The sequence below is a fragment of the Metarhizium brunneum genome, chromosome 4 (genome assembly GCF_013426205.1).
Source record: "Metarhizium brunneum chromosome 4, complete sequence".
Classification (NCBI taxonomy): Eukaryota; Fungi; Ascomycota; class Sordariomycetes; order Hypocreales; family Clavicipitaceae; genus Metarhizium; species Metarhizium brunneum.
This window is the reverse complement of record NC_089425.1, coordinates 1,473,730-1,494,732: the sequence shown is the minus strand read 5'-3', so window position 1 is coordinate 1,494,732 and position 21,003 is coordinate 1,473,730. Positions and strand designations below refer to the sequence as shown.

Here is a 21,003-nt window from a genome sequence, read left to right as displayed (position 1 = left end):
TGTTGCCGAGAGGTGCGATGGGCCCCGGTGACGTTTGCCCACATAATAACCTGAGCCTCTTGGCGAGACATTGAATGGATTGATGGACATGACTGACCCAGCGTCGCCACGGTCGTGCCCCTTGACCAGGGGTGCCTGCTGTAACAATGTTGCAGCGCTGTAGCGGTGATAGCCAAAGCTGACTCTAGGCACATGTCGTGCATGCCCATCTTGAGGGCAAAGCCCAAAGCGCATTCTCCACGGGGAACACGCCTCCGCAGCCCGACATTGTCCCCGTCACCTGAGATGTGGGTGTCCCTGCCTCTCGGGATGGGTGTGCATCGAGCAGCACTAACTAAACTTCTTGCGTGCGCAGTTCTGCGACTGCGAGCGCGCAAGAGTGGACGAAACTTGGGTTGGAAGCGTGGCGGCCTCCTAATCACACGTTCTGTATGCTCAAGTACGAAATACGCCAAGGTGGCCTCTTCTCCTGCAACAGCCCCATCTCAGCATTTGCGGTAGGCCCAGTCTACCAGAGAGTTTGAGCTAGTTACCAAACATTGAAGGTGAGGGAGCGAGCCCTCGGGAACCGCCCCACGGAGTAGAACCGATGGTTTGAGGGACGATGAGGTCTTGCAGGTGGGAACACCACAACTGGACAAGGATGGATGACCCGGATGAGTCAGGGACCTGGACATCGCCAGGCATGAGAGGCCGTCCTTCAACTTCAAAAGCGGTCACAGTCAATAGCCAGACTTGTTCAACAAGTGGCTGGCAGCCACACCAAAAACTAACAGCCAATTAACACCATCCAACGGGCTGCCAACACCGCTTCGCTTCCTCTTTGTTCGAACAAGAGAATGCTGACATACCTAGGGAGTCAGGGAGCCATCTGCAGCCATCCAGTGGTTTTTGGCGGATGATGCTGTTGCAAGCTCTTCCGCATCACAGCCACCAGTAGTGTCAGGACCAGGTCAGGTATTGCGGGCGTTCCTGCAGAGTAGAAACGACTAACAATGCAATGTTCAGGGACCCGCATGAAATCACCACCGCTGCTAGTACTTCATACCATACCTATTGTAGTCTCACAAAATAGTATTGTATTCAGACACACCGGGGCGGAGCGGCTCAGGAGGCTGCCCTTTCAGCGTCATGAGGAGAATTGTATAAAAGAGTGGTGGGAGCGTTGCTTACCAGACAATGGCATCAGTTCATCCTTCAGGTTGCCAAGCATCCAATGCGAGGTTTGTGGTACCGTGTTACCATCCAGTCAACCTGTACCGGACTTCATAAGGAGCATCTAGATACTCTCCGTGGGATCATAAAGAAAGACATTAAACAAGGAAATAGGCAAAAATTCTATTGTCCTCTCGTGGCGTTAATAGTATTGAGTCAGGCAGAGAAGGTGTGGAGAATAATGGCCGGGAATTTCTTGCAAACCTCCCAAGAACCACCAATATTGCCAATGATGATATAGACAGAGGTGGGAGGAAAGTGACAGTCTGTCTACAAACATGGCACGAGACATAATCGCGGGCTGCAGACCTACATGTAAAGGCACAATGTTGTGTGAATGGTGCCCCTCAGGCGCTTTGGCACCAGGTAAAGACATTTTCCGTGTGGTGAGTCCGAGCGTGGGCCGGATACCTGATGGATGGATGGATGTACATTTACCAGATGTACACGGAGAATCGGTCTAATGGGCCGACCAAGTCAAGATTTCAGATTGCAAGAAAGAGTGCCTGGACGGATTATTGGAATGTCTTGGACCGATGGCAAACCAAGGACGAGGTGTGGGCACTCGCAGATTTGGACCAAAGAGACCCGTCTACGGGATCGGCAGTCTTCATGTGCCATGGTTGTAGGATTTTGCTCCCCGCGTATGCTCAAACACATCCGATATCGACAGGCTGCTTCTAAAATCAGGTTCAGCATGGGTACAGGCAGGAGAGACGAATGAGAGCCGTACGACCATATGATCTATGTATGTATCTTGCGCGAGTGCAGCATACAATTCTGGCCACGGACGAATCTTCAACAGCCACCACAGGGCCCTTGCACCACCTCGATTGGGGGGGAGGGGGGAAGAGTTTTCTGGAGCTTCGACGACCAGGGCCTTAGTCGTGTCGGAACAGTTCTGGATGCATAGTTACCAGGGTCAGAACGCATCGTTATTGGCTCCTTTCCGTGTCCAAAGACATTTTGTTACCGGCGTGGTTGTAGCCCGCTTAGCTCGCTCGGGCTTGAGACGCCAAATGCTAGATGTTGAATGTTGAACGTTGGCCATTGTCAGAGCGCAGACCAACTGACGGTCAATGTGATCTGCACGATCCTGGGTCTGGGCAGCACGGTTTGTCAAAGTTCGAAGCCTTGATAGCCCGGCCACGGGGATGGCGTCCGTGCTCAAGGGTTTGGTCGGCTATGCCTGCTTCGACGAGGTGGCCACGTCCTGCTGCATTGAATGATTGCTGAAACTGCATCTGGGACAAACAGGACGTTGCAAACGAGAACAATACTGGATCAGGGGCCAGCAGAGGATCAGAGTCCTACGGGACGGATTTGTGGCTTCCTGGCCTTTTGGCTCCTTCCATTTCCACGTTGCCGGCATCCGTGGGTCCATGTCGTGGAATGAGTACAGCGTGTACAAACGTTTGGAAGGAGAAATGGAAGACAGCGCCTTCCTATTGTATGTAATGAATCAGTGTCACGCCATCAGAAGTCTACTTGGTCCAAATTCTAGGACAAGTCGTCTGCTTTCAATGGATTCTTGAATGACACTTTAAATTGAGCTCTTCACATTGTAGCCGCTCGTTCATCAAATGCCTATTAGCTACATCCCGTAATCCCACGTGGTGTGGAGATGCGTCTCTGTGCACCCCGATGTTCTCATTTACCCGCCACTTTCATCCGAAATTCTGTTACACTGGAACGGCTGTTCGTCATCAAGCAAAACCTGCACAGCAAATCCGAGCCTACTGCGGAGACAAATATGCCGTCTTCCGAGTGAAAGAATCAAGACAGCTCCAGAACGGACACCAAAAAACTCCGAGGCTAGAACTAGTCGGTTGGCTTCAATGGAATACTTTCTCAGCCGGAATTTATCCTCAACCACCCCTACTCGCAATGGCGAGCCGCAGCCCCAAATCCCGCAGGGCAGGGCAAACGAGCGAGCTGGCAGCCTGTGTGATGATCCCTGTTGTTCAGCTATTCAGCATCATCTTGATCTGTTTTTAGCGTCCCAATGAAACATGATATACCCCGACGGATGGCGCAAATACACCACAAACAAACATACCTCCATCCCGGTTTCCCATCATCATTCACCAGGGGTCTGCCTGGTATGAATAAACGGCGCTGGGGCTGAAGACGCCACTCCAAGATGAACTGCCCGTGCCAGGATCATCGAGACGTTTGCTCATGCCGGCAGTTGCTTCTCCGCGGCTGCCAAGTCGATGGGAGAATAGAAAGCTGTCATGGGAATCGTGCTTGTCTACCCCAGGGATCCCCCTTGCCCCCTGCAACTGGGCTGACAAGCTTTCACGCCCGCATTGTCAGCCTGTCACTTATACATACAGTACTACAACCACGGAGGAATTGTGACCGTGCCGGCTACTCTGTGCAACTAATGCGGCTCGATGATGATCTCCTGACCTTCCGAGCTTAAAGAGGATGCAAGAAACCAATGCCACACACAAACCGCTAAAGCATAATACAACATATCATTCTATTATCAAGATCAATTGATGAAATACGATCGAAAACCTCTACCATGCCACCATTGCTGGGGCTTTCAGGCTCCAAGACCCAGCGCCTCCACCTTCTTTGGTGCCACGATTGATGGTTGAAGTACCTTCAGGTTTTTGAGAGCACTCATCGTGCGCCTTCAGTAGATGGAGCAACGGTCATTGTGTTGTCTACACACAACTGTCTTATAGATGGCTGATCTGCGCTGGCTAATTCATCCAGCGTGCAATGGCCTCCTAAATTGGCTGAAATACTCCCACTAGGCCGGACAACAAACGTGGTTGAGCTCCCGCAGAGCTGCCATCATCAAATTCAGACAATACTGTGTTATTGCTGCAAGGAGATCGTAACACGTTCATGTGTACACATCATTTGGAACACAATGTTCTGTTAAATGATACCCAGGTTATATATCCGTCGTTCGTAGGCATTGCTGCCTTGGCGTCAGCAATTTCCACCGAGGCCGCCGGGCGTCACGGTTCTGAGATCCCAAAGCCACGGCAATTTCACCATTTCGCTTAGAAAGGCAGTTTCTTATCGAATTTCCATCGCTCCAACATGCCCACGCTAACATTTGTCAGCCTGGCACATGCGATAAGAGACCTGGTGTCAACTCTTATGCTGGCCATATTCACTTGCTAAGTGACATTTTAATAACATCAATGGAGAAACACAAGACTACCGAATGAAGACGTATATCAAAAATACCGGCTGTCTTTCTCTAATGGCTCATTACCATATAAGATTTAATTCCATCTTCTACAGCTTCTACTGGCTCTTTAAGGCTCAACATTTTGGGAGTGCTATGCTAGCTTGTGGTCATAGGGTACCTGAGCAATTCATTGCTAGTAAGCTTACTGCAAGAAAAAGATCCCTGCTTCATCAACGAGGACTCATCGACAGCCAGATTAAGCACCTTGAGCTGTGATAATGCCAGGTCGAGAGCTATGGCGGCCACCACAGCCAAACTTTCATGGGGTTCCCCCAGCAGGAGAATGAGAAAATGGCCAACGGAACTATTAATAAAGAACACGGTCGTTACTTTCACTCAGACACTCTCGGTCTCGTTAATGGTTTGTTTCACGCTCTGCTTCAAGAAAAAGCCTACATCAGCTTCCTATATAACAAAGCAAGGCGCTGTGAAGTTCCACATGGAATACATTTGACACAATCCAACACAAAAGGAAAGGCCTGCGGAATACGACTTTTTAATCAATCGGTATCGACTAGCTTCCCAGCACCTTCATCAGACCTGGAAGCAGCAAAGAGCTGCTCAGAGCTTGCCAGGATATGCTCAGCAGTCAAAATAGCGCTGCTACAACTAACAGAATCTGCACATAACAGAAGAGCTCTGTAGCATCAAAGAATGGTGTCACGAACCATCAGAAGAGTACTACTTGAAGCATACCAACCCTGGTTGGTTCGGTATTAGCCATTTCAAGCATGGATCAGTTCCGCTTCGCCGTTTCCTGGGGTACATAATGCAGGGAAAAGATTCTCTGCTCTATGTAGCCTGGTGGACTTTTCTTAGTACTCCGATCTCATTTCCAGCCACTTCAAATGTGGTTTGACTATTACCCAGGGGACTTTAAAGACGCTTCTGGCTATCTACCCCGTCAATGGTTTAAGATGCACATGATGTACGGAGATGCAACTGGGTGGGCAGCGAAGCCATGTCACTGGCAATTCCTTATTCTTGCTCCAAGGACTTTGCCAGTGTCGGAAACGCACCTCTTGTTGCTGAAAAGGGTGGTATTGGTAGGCAGACACGTCAATTCGGCAACTACAGCTTCTCACGGGTATACCAGACTGACCATAAGTGCCATATTACCAGTCGCTAGTGGCATATGAAATATTCATGCGTTCAATGTTAAACAGAGACATCGTCACGCTGTGACGGACGAATATGCTCCTTAAGGACCCGGAGTGCATGGCACATCAGGAATGGGCCTCTGCAGTCTCCGGATACGGAAGGCTATGTCTTTTGATCCGAGTTCCTGTGAGCCAGAAATCCGGACGAAAGTCGCGGCTGGAAGCGTGGCTGTCAAAGATTACTTTGTTGTTTACGATGGAAAACGGATATGTTGAGCGGTGACGGGGGAGCTGTAACAAGCCTCGCAACAGCATCCAGAAGCTTTGGAAAGATTGATTGCTCTTCAACCAACTCGCTGTTCTTGCAACACTTCTCGACTCGTTCCGCTGCGATTCGCCTCCACGTAATGCGCCGCTCGGTCGATATCTCACACATCCAGCTGGAGTCAGACCCCAAGGCTTTCTTGCCATTCAATATTATCAATTTTAATATCAGCCTCAACGTCTCTGGGCCTGCCGAAACACACGTCCATCTTTCCGCATTCCAGAAGGATGTCAAGGGTCATGAGGCCATTATTCAATTGCAAAGCATCAGTTGGATATCAGTTCAAGGAACGTCCGTGTCTGCTTTTCTTCTTGAAGCCCCCACGTCAGATTTACACAGCATGATACAGTCATCCCAGTTTATTCTTTCAAACAGTCACTCGAACCTCCTCTTCGCACAAGTTTACAGTCCCCATACTATCCCATCAGAACCCATCAAAGCATCACAAGTAACGATCCCGCACCTCAGCCCTGCGTCAAGTATTTCCCAGCGCGCCCTGCATCATCCACGTCCAGTACCTGCACTCATCCATCCAACAACCCTTGTATTCACACCGGGTCCCAGACCAATGTCTCAAATCTATATGCAACGGCACAAACCCCCCCGGCCCTGTGCTAGTAGTACTACGTAGTAGTACTCGAGTCTCATTTCGTCAATTCATTGCCCAAACGCAACAGTCTGCATGTCATGTCTTATTCTTGGGGCCAAAAGCGTGCCCGGGCAGCATCACCAGTTTCTCGGCAATTTCCTGCCCTAATCAATCTGCCTCGTATACTCCGTATCGAAAAACCTTATTTCTTGTTACGGCGTGGACCGTCACGTACGACACCGCGGTCTTCTGTAACGTCGCTTGCAGCAGTAATGGCCTTGGGCTTTGCGGCAAGTATTCTGGGCAACGAGTTTTCTTTGTTTTTGGCACGACAATTTGCGAGAGGTAGCTTTAATAATCATGCCTCTTCCCAGTGTGGTGTTTTGCATGAATTTCCGCATGTGAGTCGGGCACAGATGCTTCCCGGTCACGTTTCGCCAACAGCATAGACCAGACTCAATGCAGCACAACACGTTCCTTCTGTTCTTATCTGAACGGTATCCTATCTTTCGGAGTGTTATGGTTTCTTCTCTGGAGGATTGTATTAAACTCCGATTCCATCCAACTCCGCTACTATTTCCGCCCAATCTCCATGTGAGACAAACAAACGCGCGAGTTCAAAGTCAAACGGTACGACACCTTCCATTTCAAAATGGTCTCTTCAATTCATTGCATCTCACGCCTCGAGCCGCAGACATCCTTCACTTCCCGATAGCTAGACTCGTCCTCCGTCTCTCGCAGCTAGCTCCCCCGGCCTAAGACACCAATCGTCATCCTCAACCATCATGTCCAATACAAGATTTCATCGCCGCCGCAGAAGCAGCCCCGTTGACCACTGTCCAATCCCCGGCCCCGAGCTTATCCCCAACCGAAGTCTAGATTCACATCAGGGCTATTGCTATCAACCCCGCCGACACCAAAATGATAGACCACGGTCACCGGGGCACGACATACCCGCTGGTGGCGGACCTGGACGGCGCAGGCATCGTTGGTGGATGACATCAGGTCTAGTACGGAGGGTAAGGGCGTCGATGCAATCATGGACACGGCTGGTGCTGGTAGCTCGGATAGCACGATCTTCGAGGTATTTGATGAAGATGGACCAAAGCGGTATGCACAGATGTGGGTCGGTGAAGACGAGGTCCAGGTAACCGGAGGGAGTTGAATCGGTGTTATTCAGGAGTCGCAATTTTGGACTCTTGCCAGGTAGTAAGAACGATTTGGGAGGTTTGTCAACGTCGTTAAAAGAGGGGAGATATAAGTTGCCGTTACCGGTAAGGAATGTCAGAGCAGGAGTTGAAGGGCTGAATCGAGGGTTGGATTTGATGAGCAAGGGCACAAGGGGTGAGAAGCTAATTGTCAGTTCGCAGGACACACCAGCTCTACGAGCTCATGGATAGAAATGGGCATTAAATCCCCAAGATTTTGTTCATTAGTTTGCGGTATCTCAACAAGGAGCCCCCCGACTCGTACACATAAGCCCCCTTCCAAATGGCATACAGCGCGTGCCCTAAATAATAGTGGCGACCGCCCATGATGCCAGCGCCGCCCCCAAGGCGATCGCTACAACGTTGGGCTTCAACCTCATCGACGCACTGTCGTCAATCTCTGACGTGTTAGTCGAGTTGAGCCCGCCTTGCCTGTCCTCCTGTCTGTACACCAGCGCCACGACGGGAATAGCACTGACAACCACAAGACCAGAGGTTTCAGTCGGATCTATAGAATACGTAGATGTACTAATGCCGGTTGTCGCGGGGGTGACCACTACCAAAGGGTCACTCAAAATCGTGCCTTGATAGGACGTTACCGTCAACAGATCCTCTGTCGGCAAATACACCTCACAGCGCTGTGAGTAGCGAACTGACGAGAGAGGACCCAAGTCTGAGGTGCATAATGCATCTCTGTTTGCCTGGAAGCCCCTAAGTTCAGAAAAATGCAGCCGCACCAGTTAGCTTACTCGGTCTGTGGCAAGTATCACGCGCAGCATTTCCTACCTTGGGCAGCACCACACCAGAGTCTCGGACGGACCAAGCACGTTGGCATATGCCTCCAGCCTCGGAATGGGTTCCGGAACGCCGTTCGGCGATGAAGACGCCGACGTGATTTCGGTAAAGGCGCCCTCCGGCCTCGTTGGTTGTTTTGTGCCGCCGTGAACGGTGCCCACCCGCTTCCATCCCGACGGGCATTTCAGTCCAGGTGAATGGTATACAAGGTTGCCATTGTGTGGGGTGGCAGATAATTGACGATTCAGCTCGTCAAACTCCTTTCCGTTGGGTAGGCATCCTTCGTACTTTGGAAAGCTGCAGCTGGGAAAGCCATAGAGCCCTCTTGCATCGCCCAGCTCCGTCTCGATATAAACGTTGGGCGTGGTTGTTGCGCAGGAAGGCGCAGGCGTGAACCTCGTGGTCAAGGGGCCAATGTTGGTGACCGAATAGCCAAAGTACTCCGTCGGCGTCGGCATGATGGTACTCCCTGGACTGTCGGCGGAGGCACCAGTCTGATCACAGCATATGTCAATCACGTCCCATGTTGAATCTGCGTCTTGGCATGCCTTGGATTGTGCTGGTCTGTCGTGGTGTCTCGCGGGTCTTGGGGGTCTCGGGGTCTTGGGCAGAGAAAAAGTCCAAGTCAGCGAGATTCGTCGAGAGAGGATGAGGCATCGTTTTATGTGTCTCAGCTTCTGGTTTCAAGTCGAATGGACAGTTTGTGACTGCGCCGGATGCCAAGACCAAAGACACCATGGAGTGGACAAGTGCACCAGACTCTGTGGGTACAATTACTATTACTACAGACATTTAACCTCGACCCACGAGCCAACCTCTGGCAGCCACCAGTTGGCGTCTGACATCTGGACCAACAGCTGTCTGCCATGGCCGTCGTTGGCACCTGCCAATGCTTGGCACTCAATAATGCATGGATCGTGCCAACCAGCAACAGATGTCAGCTGGCGGGGCTCGTTGTGCTTTGGTCGCCCTCTTCATGTTCTGCATGACGAACTGCTTCCGTGCCCTTTCTTCACGAGGGCATGGGATCAGGTGTCCCAAAGTCGGTAGTCAAAAATGGCCAAATAGTATTCGGGCACGCATAGTCCGTAGACGTCTGGCGCATTGGCAGCACGTGGCTTTGTTAAAACTAGGTACGGACATAAGAGGGCCTGTTTGGACGACGGGAGCTCACAATACCCATTAGCCAACTCTTTCCCACTCTGGGCAAGGTAAAGTCCACCAGGACCCAACAAGTCACATACTTAACGCCCAGGATTGAAGCAAGCGCCAAGCTGTTGTTCCACGACCAAGACGGTCAGACTACGCGACACGGTTGTCATGAGTCGTTAAAGCCTCCGTATGCTCACAAATAGCCGTGGCCACAGTCACCGTCTGCCGTCTCTTGCCGTAAATTGGAGGCCAGCCGCGAAAAGAACGCTGAGCGAAATGCTTTGCAATAGATTTATTTCCTTGCCCATGTCACTCCGCCCACAAAGTCGGTGTAGGCAATATAACTGCGGATCCTGCCAAGTGATTTCAGATGTCATCCTCAAGAAATTTCCGAAAATGCGGCCAGGCTTGATTCCTCCCCCTCACCGTTGATGCCAGCCTACTCCGGCCGGTTGAGATTGCTCATGGTATTTCGGAATCCACACGCCGGATACAGGTGTGCCGCCAGGCTGTCTCGGGGCACTTTTACTCCATTAATTCACTTTGCGACGCAACTGATCACATAACGCTACCACATGTCACGTAGTACGTCTGTTTAGTGCAGTGACATGTCAATTCTCGAACTAGTGTAATATATTCAACAGGACGGTTTGTGGAGCAGTCGGCCTAGACATCGCCGGTGACAGAACAGCCCTTGTCAGCAATATTGCCGCGAATCCACGAGTATCACTTCGACTCGTCTATCGGTCACAGTGCAAATGGATGTCTGTTGTTCAAGCAGTTAGCCAATATTCTAATCAGCTAGGCAACAAAGCAAAATTTGGACAATACGTCAGTTAAAGCAATAGAATCACCGACAAAACTCATTCCCGTCTTGAAACATGTTTTTTTGATTGCATATCATCAGAAGCAAGCATTCAGGGTTGGAGAATATTAGCCATACCTAGAAATTTTGAGCACCTAAACTTGCGGGCATGACAGCCAACACATCTTAGTTATTCAACGTCGGTTGCTGAGACCATTCGAGAAGCTGGTTGAGCCGGCTCGACGGCAGGAAGCTTGAAGGGTAGAAAGGGAACAGCAACAACAGAGGTTGCACAAGCAGCCAAGACGACCCACAGGGCATTCATGTTGGATGGAGGCTAGACGACCGTAGAGGAGCGAAGAAGGTTGACTCAAGAACAACAAGACCGACTCTGGTGGAATAGAATCAGGACAAGCAAGGTTTGCCAGAAACAAAAAATCTAAAGAGAAAGCATGCGATCCAAGAGAAGATTATTCCACTGGAAATAAATAACTGGCCGCGAGTCCTATTTCAGTAGACGCACTCGAGACCGTCGCAAGGCCATAGCCACCATCTATTCAGAAGGTCAGTGCCTGCAACAGCAATCACGAAACGAATCAAGCGGCTCGATCGGCATTGTTCCCAGTCACAATCCTTCACGGCCGCGATGCGACCTGCAAAACATGAATGGATGAAACAGGGGACGGATGAGCGATGGCCTTTGAACACTTGTCCGCCAGTCAACCTGGCGCAGGCGACGTTTCAGAATCGGTTTGAAAGAGCCAAGGGGTAGCAGATATGAAGGATGCTTTGTCGCTTGTGCCATGTGCAAAAAAGCCCCCATTCATGGCAGACGGCACGCATAGCCTGACCCCAGGCCCATTCTTGTAGCCGCGGATCAGCACGAGATAGCTTAGAAGCTGGCTCTCCAATCAAGGTGGCGGGAGGTCGTCTTTCAGGTTGGAGGATGATGTATCATGTCTGGCGCGCGGAAAGAACAGACACAGAAGCGGGTCGGAATAATACGGCGGCCCGTGGTGCCTACTCCACCAGACCTTACTTGTTCCCGAACAGCACTTGGCTCTGAATTAGTCCACTGCATGTCTGACCTGGCGGGGATCTTACCAGCTAACAAGTAGTTCCCTTGTTGACAATGCTTCTAGTCTCGAGTAAAGTTACGTTCTTAATTACGTGAATTTATTATTTATTACTATATACGCCTTCAGAAACTACTTCCAATCCCGACTTTGTCAGTACTCCATGCCACCGACATTAGAACTTGTCGGCCGACGCCCTGTCACAATCGAGTCCGTCATCGAGGAGGAACGAATTGTCATTCATTGGACCTCTAACGGACCGGCAACTGACAAACTGTATCAGGCGCTTTGAGAACAGAAAGAGCTTATATACTACTTCCACTGACCCTCATTCCTCACGCGCAAATCGGGTCCTTCCGGTTCCGCAATGACGGCACCGTCACGCCGACGAATTGACCCCTCTCATGTTTGATGATGATTTTGGAGAATGACGGGGCAGTGAATGCAATACGGCGGAGCACTACATTCGGCTTTACTCATGCGTTCACATCGGACACGCTCACCTTTCACGATCGCCGCTTTCTGAGTCAGCTAAAAGCTGTCTATAGCGAAGGTGACCGCTGAGGCCAGATGGGAGTCAAGACTTTGCTCCGAGTCTTGTCACGCCTTTACATCAAATCAAAGGAGAACTTCGCAACGGCCTGTTCCTACTTCAACTTGCCGACTTTCACGCGAGCAATATTCTGGTTGTCAAGCATTGGAATTTCACGGGCTTGATAGACCTGGAGTGGATATGCGCGCTTCCCTCAGAGATGCTTGGAGTGTCATGTTGGTTGACTGGCTGTGCCATCGACCAGCTTAGAGGCGAGAAACTCGACCGGTTTGATGACATACGACGAGAGTTTATGCACGCATTCGAGGACAAAGAGCAAGCTATGAAAACTAAGACAAGGCACAGCATCACACGTACTACAGTCATGAAAGACATGTGACGGTCAAAAGGAGGGTGGTTCTGGCGCTGCTTGTCATCTTTGAATGCTAAGTTTTATCTTCCCAAAACTCATTTGTATCCGCCCAAATTCCTGTCCATCGAACCCGAGACGTTTTTGTCAAGGTTTGGCGCGGGAACTCGGAGCATGATTCAGAAGAATATGGCGGACAATAGGCGTACGGCGATCAAGTTCTAAAGGTGTTTTGTGAATGAAGGACGTTGGGTTTCGGTGATGGGAGAAACGCCAACGTACACTGGAGGGAGGCCCTGACCATTGGTACAGGTGAATGAACCCATGCAGTCTGAAATCGGGCTCCCCCTTTATGGTCCTCTCTTCTGTCCACGCTCTCTCCCTTGTTTTCTTGTTCTTCCTGTTTGGTGTCTCTTCTCTTAAGCGCGCGTACCCGAAGATACTACGGCGGCAACGACTTTTTTTTTCCCACTCACCGCCAAACCCGGGGTGAAGGCCGTGACACTGAGATGATGGAACTCGAATAAGAAAGCGTAAGACTACAGGTTTTTAAGAGACTAATATTCAATAGTATTTAATTTTTAAGAATACTTTCTATACGTACCGTTTCACATAACTTGCTCAACAGAGAAGAGACTACAGAGTACGGAGTATGAGTAGTCGTACTAGGTTAAGTTCCTCGACTCCACTGACGTATCAATTGATTGTTCATTGGCTAGGAACTTCCCTTATTGGGTGACACGGCTCAGGGGGGTTGTACTGGTCCGCCGTTGTGCATGCAGTACATCAATTGATGTATGCAGGTGGTTGCCGTAGCCCGTGCCACTTCCTCCTGTAGGGTCAATGGGAGCTAGAGACTACAGCTGTACTACGCGTGCCTCCCTTCTGTGGTTCCATTCCATGTCACCTAGGATCCATGCAAACGTCACCTGCGAGTTGGCCAAGTTTATCAGGCACTTATGTACTCCGTACATGCCACCCATATCATCAACGCCATCGTCGACTCCATCGTCGACTTTCTCCCCTCGCCAGCATTGTAGGCTCCATCCTAGACATCCAGCAGCCAGAGACTTCGCTCAGTCTAGACTCAGCCCACCATGCGTACATCATCTCTCCTCGCAACAACCGCCGTCCTGGGCTGCTCTCTGGCCGCAACAACACGACGCCCCAAGGCCAACTCCAAGAGCGCCCAGCCCTCGTACGACGATAGCGACAACCCGCTCCCCCTCGTCATTTGGCACGGCCTAGGCGACGACGCCGACAGCGAAGGCCTTGCCGAAATCGCCAAGCTCGCCGATGACATCGCCCCCGGCATCTTCGTCCACATCATCAACCCTACGCCGGACGGGTCCGACGACCGCACATCCACCTTCATCGGCAACGTCACTCACCAAGTGCAAATAGTATGCGACCAGCTGGCCAAGAACCGCGTCCTCTCCACCGCGCCGGCCATCGACGCCATTGGCTTCTCCCAGGGCGGCCAGTTCCTCCGCGGATACGTTGAGCGGTGCAACTTCCCCCGCGTCCGCAACCTCATCACCTTTGGCAGCCAGCACAACGGCATCACCGAGTTCAAGCAGTGCGGGGCCCTGGACTACATCTGCAAGGCGGCCATGGCGCTCCTGCGCTTCAACGTCTGGAGCACCTTTGTGCAGAACCGCCTTGTGCCCGCGCAGTACTACCGCCCCGTGGAGGACAGCGACTACGCCTTGTACCTGGACGGGTCGAATTACCTTGCGGATATCAATAATGAGCGGGACAAGAAGAATGAGACGTACAAGGAGAATCTCGTCCGCCTGGACAATTTCGTCATGTACCTGTTTGAGAACGACACTGTTGCCATTCCCAAGGAGACGTCGTGGTTCGGAGAGGTCCAGGTCAATGGGCGGCATACGCCGTTGGAGGAGCGCAAGATGTACAAGGAGGACTGGTTGGGTTTGAAGACCCTGGATAGAAAGGGCGCGCTGAGCTTCAGGACCATCAAGGGTGATCATATGCATATTCCGGAGCACGTGTTCAAGGACGTCATGACTGAATTCTTGGGGCCATTCAACAAGACGGCCGTTTCTGTGGACGGCTTTGAATCCGAGGAACTTTGATCCCGTGTGTACTCTTTATTAACTGCTTCTCTCTTAATCTTTTTGGTCTTGTTGGAGTATTGCCACGGAGTAGGAATGGAACCGGGTCGGAACATCGGGTTTAAATTGGGTTCAAGTTTTGATTTCTGAAATACAATAGCCAATAACAGCAGTCGGTAATCAATCAATACGTGTGTTTACTTGTTGGTGCTTCCCTCACCTGGTCTGCATGAACGTTTGAGTGTGGGAGTAAATGCCATTTAAGTCTCTCTATCTCATTCATGACAGGCACGCATGTTTTCAACGCCACAACGCCAGTGCAACAACACATGTTACATGCAGCAGGAAGGACCCTTGACCCATAACCCAGGACAAAAAAATGTCGTCTTTTAGGTCTCTCATCAAACTTTTTTTTTTTTTGGTTCTTCTCTTCAGTCATCCATGGCCTTGGCCGCCGCGGCCTTGCGCTTCCTCAACTTGGCCTTTCGCTCCGCAATCTGCTTGTCCAGCTTGTCGTCGTTGCTCTCGGCGGCAGGCTTGTCCGCCTTCCTGGCCTTCTTGGCGGGCGCGGCGGGCTCGGCGGGCTCGGGGTCGGCCCCCGCGCCGAGCGACTTGCGCTTCTTGCCGACGTTGGGCTTCTCGGCCTTGGTGCTGCCCTGCCCGGCCTCCGGGTCGGCAATGACGTCCTTTTCGTCGAGCCACAGCTCGTCCGTCAGCCAGACGGGCAGGGCGGCGGTGGTGGGGCCCTTGATGTAGATGCTGCGGACGTTGCGCCACGCCTGGGGCACCCATTTGCCGACGAGGCCGGTCGCCACGGCGTCGACGTTGTCGGCGATTTGCTCCGGCGTCCAGTGGGCGTAGCCGATGCGGACGGCGGTGTTGGTCGTCGGGGACAGGCTGACGAGCGCGGAGCTGAGGGCCTTTTCGATCTCCTTGGCGATGTCGGCGGCTGTGCCGGCGTTGACGCCGTCGTCCTTGTCCTTGGTGGTCCTGTCGCGCTTGACGCGCTTGCCGTCGACCTTGGGCCGCTTGGCCGAGAGGACGACGGGGATGGGCCGCTTGGCGGTGGTCTTGTAGAATGTCTTGCCGAGGACCTTGGGCAGGCGGTTGATGATGCGGTCGTCGGCGAGGAAGATGTCGTGCTCGGAGAAGAGCTTGCGCTGGGCGTCGTACTGGCCGTACTTGGTCTTGAGCTTGCTAAAGTCGATGACGCGGGTGATGCGCTTGCTCAGCTCCGCGGGGAACTCGTCTGAGCCGATGATGTTCTTGTAGGCTCGCTGGGGGTCGGCGGTGATGGCGCAAATGGTGGTGTTCTCGTCCGTGTTGAGCGAGTGCGGGACGGGGATCTTGCCGGGCTGGAGGCGAGCCTTGTCGGCAATGTGGCGCTTCGTGGTGAGCGTCAGCCAGATGGGGGTGCCTTCGTCATCCTCGTCCTCGAGGAGATTTCGCTTGGCTGACTCCTTGGAGGTTTCCTTGGCGGCCTTTTTGATGTGCGCGAGGAGGGCCTTGGAGGCTTTCAGAGTCTGCGTCGAAGCGTTAGTGTTTCGAGTTGAAGGACTGGGTGAGCTGCGCTGTGGGCGGGGGACGCACCTGGTCAGGGTCAATTGAGGCCAGGGCATTGGAGCCAACGACGGCAACTTCTTTTGACGGCGCCATGGTTTATCTGGACGTCGATGTGCAGCCAAGTGTGAAGGAAAACCTCCTGGCGGTACAATGGCAAAATCGCAGGGCTGCCTGTTTTTTAAGGCGGTGGTGGGAGGCAGTTTTTTTTTTTCCCTGAGACCCAGAAAAAAGTCCGACTTTTGCGGTTGGCTAGCGCCTGCCAGTGGCTCGGCTTTCGGAAGAAGCAGGTCCCGTGGCTCCGCTACGTCGGTCCGGTCCGGGCTCCGGCTCTCCACCTCGAATGTCGGAGCTCACCCGGAAGGCTAGAGTGTGAGCAGGGCTGGATACATAATATTAGGCTTTACATGTATGGATTTGTGAAGAATCAGAATATTTAGTATTATTCTCAAATTTTGAGTTTTGGTCCACCATATCGGTCCGTCCAGTCTAGTAATGGTATATTCTGGGCGCGAGCTTGGTACAAGAAATGATGTGGGTGAGGTGAGGCTATCATTATCCAACATGCACCTAATCCTAGGCAGCACGACTGTGGCAACATGATTGTGAACTGTAATATTCTCTCTGGGTTTCCTCATGGTCTCGAAGACGACTCTAGCGGTGGGTTAGCTTGTCACTTGAACAAATTTGAAAGAGTTGAGCTTTGTGATGCGACCTGACTTACACGAAGTGGCTCCAGACTCTGACAAACGCTTATACATTTACATTGTGCATTTGGGTTTTTGCCAGCACATTGCATTATTGTTGCACAAAACATGTACAAGATAAATATTACCCGCCCATGGAATGCACATATTCAAAAATCACTTTAATGTCCCCCTTGTAACTTGCACAATTGTTGTAAACTTGGCCATCTGCAGGGTAGTGTCGTCGCGGTATCGTGGCCCGTTTCGAACTGGCGACGCGCCATCACCACCAACAATGCGGGCGGATCACCACAGAGCGTAATCAGACTCACGGCAACATACATACTGTGAAAAAGACGGACACCGTGTTGCGTTCATCAAAACAGCCCACAGCAATGGTTGTGTCGGCCTTTAATCCGGTATCCAGATCTCTCGATGGATGATGCCGACATTGCAACGGCCTCCGCTTCTGTGGAGGGATTCACGACTTTGGAAATGATGGATATTCATTACTGCTACCCGTGAAACACGGAGTTCAAGAGCGTGCATACGGCCGGTGTCGGGCAAACCACCAATGGCTGCGCCCTGTGTGAAGCTTACATGGACACGAACATGGTAGCCTCGACAGGCCCTAGCAAGGACCAGCAGAGCAGCAGCAGCATGCCGCCAAAAAGACGAAACGGGGCCACTACTCCGTACCCCAAGACATATATGACCTCGACATGTCTGGGACGTGTAGACACAAGAATCCGATAAAAGCGAATGGGCGGGTGAAGGGGGAGACACTTGACCACATTGGCAGCTAGTTTGGGGTGCAACTGGGACCGACTAGAGTCAAGGCCGAATGGAAACTCGGCTTCCCTGGGAGGACGGGGACAGAGTACTAATACTACTAGTACCAGTCAGGATTTCGAAATTGTGTGTTTTATTCTGCCGTGATTTGCAGGGTCGGAGCAATGGAGGCGGACGCGCCTGGTGGAGACGTGTTTGCAGAGGAGGCTGGCTTCTTACTTTGGTACATGTAGTTAACATTAATTGATGACGGGCTGTCGAGCTGCCACGCGCGAAATGCCACGGGAGAGCAGAGCCATGGAGCGAGGTGAAGCGTGTCGCGCGAGAGGCAGTGAGTCGATGCAGGCGTTTACGGAGGAAGCCCAGGTTCCAAAAATGGAGGCATCAAGTACTTTGAGCCGAGATGTACATGTCTGGTGTAAAGCGAACATTGAAGCAATTTGATTGATGGCCGGGGCTGCCACAGCGTCTCAGCCGCCAAACGCCCGCTCCTCCAGCGCATGCGTCGCCTGCTCCAGTGCGCTGGACCCCCCGGAAGCCCGCTGAAGGAGCGCCAACGCCGGTCAATCGCCACGGCGGCACAGGGCACAGGGCCCGGGGCAGCCCAAACGCCAACGCCAACGCGATGCGCTTCATCGCGTTCGTGTCAGAGCCCACTTTGCCCGCTTCGCTTCGCTTCTGCCCGTTTAAAATACTCTCGACCGCTCCTCGCCCGTCCTCGTTTGCACCTCTGCTTGCACCACGCACGCCCAAGGCCCAAAGTCGAAGCCAACGTCTATACACCACCCCCCTCCGACCTGCTCCTGCGGCCCATGGTGATATCCATCGAGCATCCAGACACCAATTTGCATAGCTCTCAGTGCTTGTAGTCACAACGACGTGTAAGTCTCGGTGGGTGCCTTGGTTTTCGTGCCTCTTTACGCGCTTGGCAGCCACGACGACACAGACGACAAATATCCAAAATTACATCGAGAGCTGCTTGGTGGCACGCAAGAATGGTCTCGGGGCCCCGTTGCCTTCACTTTCATTAACTAACAATATCTTATTATAATGGACTCATCTCCGCCGCGTGCTGCTGCTGCTGCTGCTGCTGCGGGCAACGAAGCCGCGTTGCCATCCGCCTCCACGTCTGCTTTGGCTCGTTCCTCAACCTCAACAACCACGACTGGCACAAAGCGGCCTGCACCGTCACTTCTGCCTGCCTTCGAGCCCCTCTCGTCATCTCCGGCACTTCCTCGTCCATTGAAACGCCAGCACACAGCCAGTGCAAATTTCAAGTATCCCACGCCTGTGCCCACCTCCAGCACAGGCATCTTGTCCAGCTCGCCGCCTCGCCGACCTGCCCTGGCCCGCGGCACTTCCGAACGCGCACCTCTGTCGGCCGTGCCGGCTGTTGAGCTCCCCGAGAATGGAGAAACCGTAGGCATGGGTCGGTCGTCTAACTCCTCGCAGTTCCAACTCTCTGCCAACCGCCTGGTGTCGCGTGTCCACGTCAAGGCGCGTTATATACCGGCCCCGAGCCCGCTGGAAAGCAACAAGATTGAGATTATCTGCAATGGGTGGAACGGCTTGAAGCTGCATTGCCAGGGACGGACTTGGGAGCTCTTCAAGGGTGACAGCTTTACCAGCGAGACCGAGGGGACCGACCTCATGGTAGACGTGTTGGATGCTCGTGTAATGATTCAGTGGCCGAAACGTAGTGCCGTTGCTGCTGAGAACCTGGCAAACCTGTCCGACTCCAGCTGGGATGACTCCCCTCCACGGTCACACATGCGAAGAGCCTCGTTGCTGCAGTCGTCTCCCCTGCGGAGGACTACACGTATCACGTCGCCGGAGAGCCCGACGCCCATGGGCAGCCTGCCAAGCTCCCAGCGACTCCAGGCCATTCTTCCAGGCCCTGCTAGCCGGGACGAGGGCATCCAGATTTACGAGGATGAGCCGGAGCTGCCCGAGCCCAAGGGTGACGATGCCGTTGATGTCGCTGCCAGTATGCGGACCGATGCCACTGCCAGCTTCTCCAGCGAGCTGAGTGACCCTGAGGATGAGAATGACCCGGATGAGGAGAACGACCCCATTGTTCACTCGTTTGGCCCCTTTGGTGCCAACATTGCAGGGAGACTAGCTTCGATATCGACACGGTCGCCCAAGCAGCCCAAGCTACATCATCGGCGTCCTCACAACGTCTCTTCCAATGAGACGCTGAGCGCGGCTGCGACGCCGTCTGAAGTTCCCTCATCACCCATCAAGAAGCGAGTGGCTGGTCCCAAGCTCACATGCACGACGACGACGACAACAGCCTTGACCTCAGCCAACGACATACATGATATCCCATCATCACCGCCCGTTGCGCCTCGTGTTTCCAAAGAGCACACTCCCACCCCATCCATCGAGGTCGACCCTGCCGTCACAAACCATGTCGTGAACCAGCTGGCCTTCTCTCGTCTTTCATCAACGCCCCTGTCCACAATCATGCAAAACCTGCCTGCTGATCAAAAGACCGGCCTGACAAGAGACATTCTCCGCTCCAGCATTGAAGCCACGCGCTGCATCGGCATAATCAAGCGCCAAGGCAAAGACGCTGCGGGAAAAGCGCTCGAAAGTGAATATTACTATGTCCCAGAACAAGACGACGATGAGCAGCGCCGTGCAGCCGTCGTCGATGGTCTCCGAAAGCCCAGTCTCCGCAACTGCAGAAAGCAGCACAAGGTTTGTGACCCTCTGACGTCTACTATCAAGAGTGGGAGCTCACACCCCATAGCAATATTATTGGAAGCGTCCCAAGACGCCGTAACAATTTCAAGTTTCGGGGGGACAAAATTTAACGTTTAATCCATTATCGCTAGTACGAACATGACTTGGTGTTTGATTTCGTGTACATAGTCGACTCCGGTTGCACATTTTCGGCGTCTTTGGGTTTCGTCATTGTTCTTTTTGATCAAGACTGAGGCGAAAGAGAAAAACCCCATGCATAGCCCGGCGTTGGTTTGCTTGTCGGATGGGCGGGGATGTTGGTATTGTTTGGCTTACGGGATTGCCCTGTGAGGGATGTGTTTGGCCCTCTGGCCTTGTACGGGGGAGGCGGGAGCGGGTTGTCGAGTGATGAAGGCGTCTGAATTGATTCCATGTCTTGTGCGCGGCCAAGTTAGCGATGTATACTCGTGTACTTTGTGAACGAGAGGAGTAGAGAAGTGGAATGCCAGCGTGGTTCTAGGGTACGAGGCGTGATGCATGCTATAAACAGGAACTCTCGTACATCAATTGATGTCATTCCATTCGAGCTCGGTGCTACTTCTCCGTCCCGCCAGAGTTTATTGCGAGCTGGACAACATTTGAAGTCTTTAAGAGGCGGATGCTCCGAGTGTGCCCTCTGGATCCTATGTGCCGTCTTGTGCAAGTGCGCCACCTATTTCATCGGAAAGTATATGCACAGCCATGAAAGCAGCCAGGCCGATAGTGTGGCACGAGCCTTTACGATTTCGCGGCGAGTTTGTGCCCGCGCA

The 21,003-nt window shown here is 52.5% G+C and overlaps 4 protein-coding genes across 4 annotated transcripts; 2 read left to right on the top strand and 2 right to left on the bottom strand.

Annotated features, from left to right (window-relative positions):
- Nucleotides 1-7,959: 7,959 nt before the first annotated feature.
- G6M90_00g070940 (uncharacterized protein) lies at nt 7,960-8,910 on the bottom strand (the record flags this gene model as incomplete). The annotated part of the gene is made up of 2 exons (XM_066130944.1): nt 7,960-8,368; nt 8,444-8,910. The coding sequence occupies 2 exons, from the start codon at nt 8,908-8,910 to the stop codon at nt 7,960-7,962; spliced, it is 876 nt and encodes a 291-aa protein (XP_065987146.1).
- A 4,574-nt stretch (nt 8,911-13,484) lies between these two features.
- On the top strand, nt 13,485-14,486 carry PPT1 (Palmitoyl-protein thioesterase 1; the record flags this gene model as incomplete). The annotated part of the gene is made up of 1 exon (XM_014690476.1): nt 13,485-14,486. One exon carries the CDS (start codon nt 13,485-13,487, stop codon nt 14,484-14,486), a length of 1,002 nt encoding a protein of 333 aa, XP_014545962.1.
- Nucleotides 14,487-14,896: 410 nt separating this feature from the next.
- Nucleotides 14,897-16,121, bottom strand: G6M90_00g070920 (uncharacterized protein; the record flags this gene model as incomplete). The annotated part of the gene is made up of 2 exons (XM_014690477.1): nt 14,897-15,988; nt 16,056-16,121. 2 exons carry the CDS (start codon nt 16,119-16,121, stop codon nt 14,897-14,899), a joined length of 1,158 nt encoding a protein of 385 aa, XP_014545963.1.
- A 2,432-nt stretch (nt 16,122-18,553) lies between these two features.
- On the top strand, nt 18,554-20,332 carry PLM2 (the record flags this gene model as incomplete). Its single annotated transcript, XM_066130943.1, has 1 exon — nt 18,554-20,332. One exon carries the CDS (start codon nt 18,554-18,556, stop codon nt 20,330-20,332), a length of 1,779 nt encoding a protein of 592 aa, XP_065986964.1.
- Nucleotides 20,333-21,003: the final 671 nt, after the last annotated feature.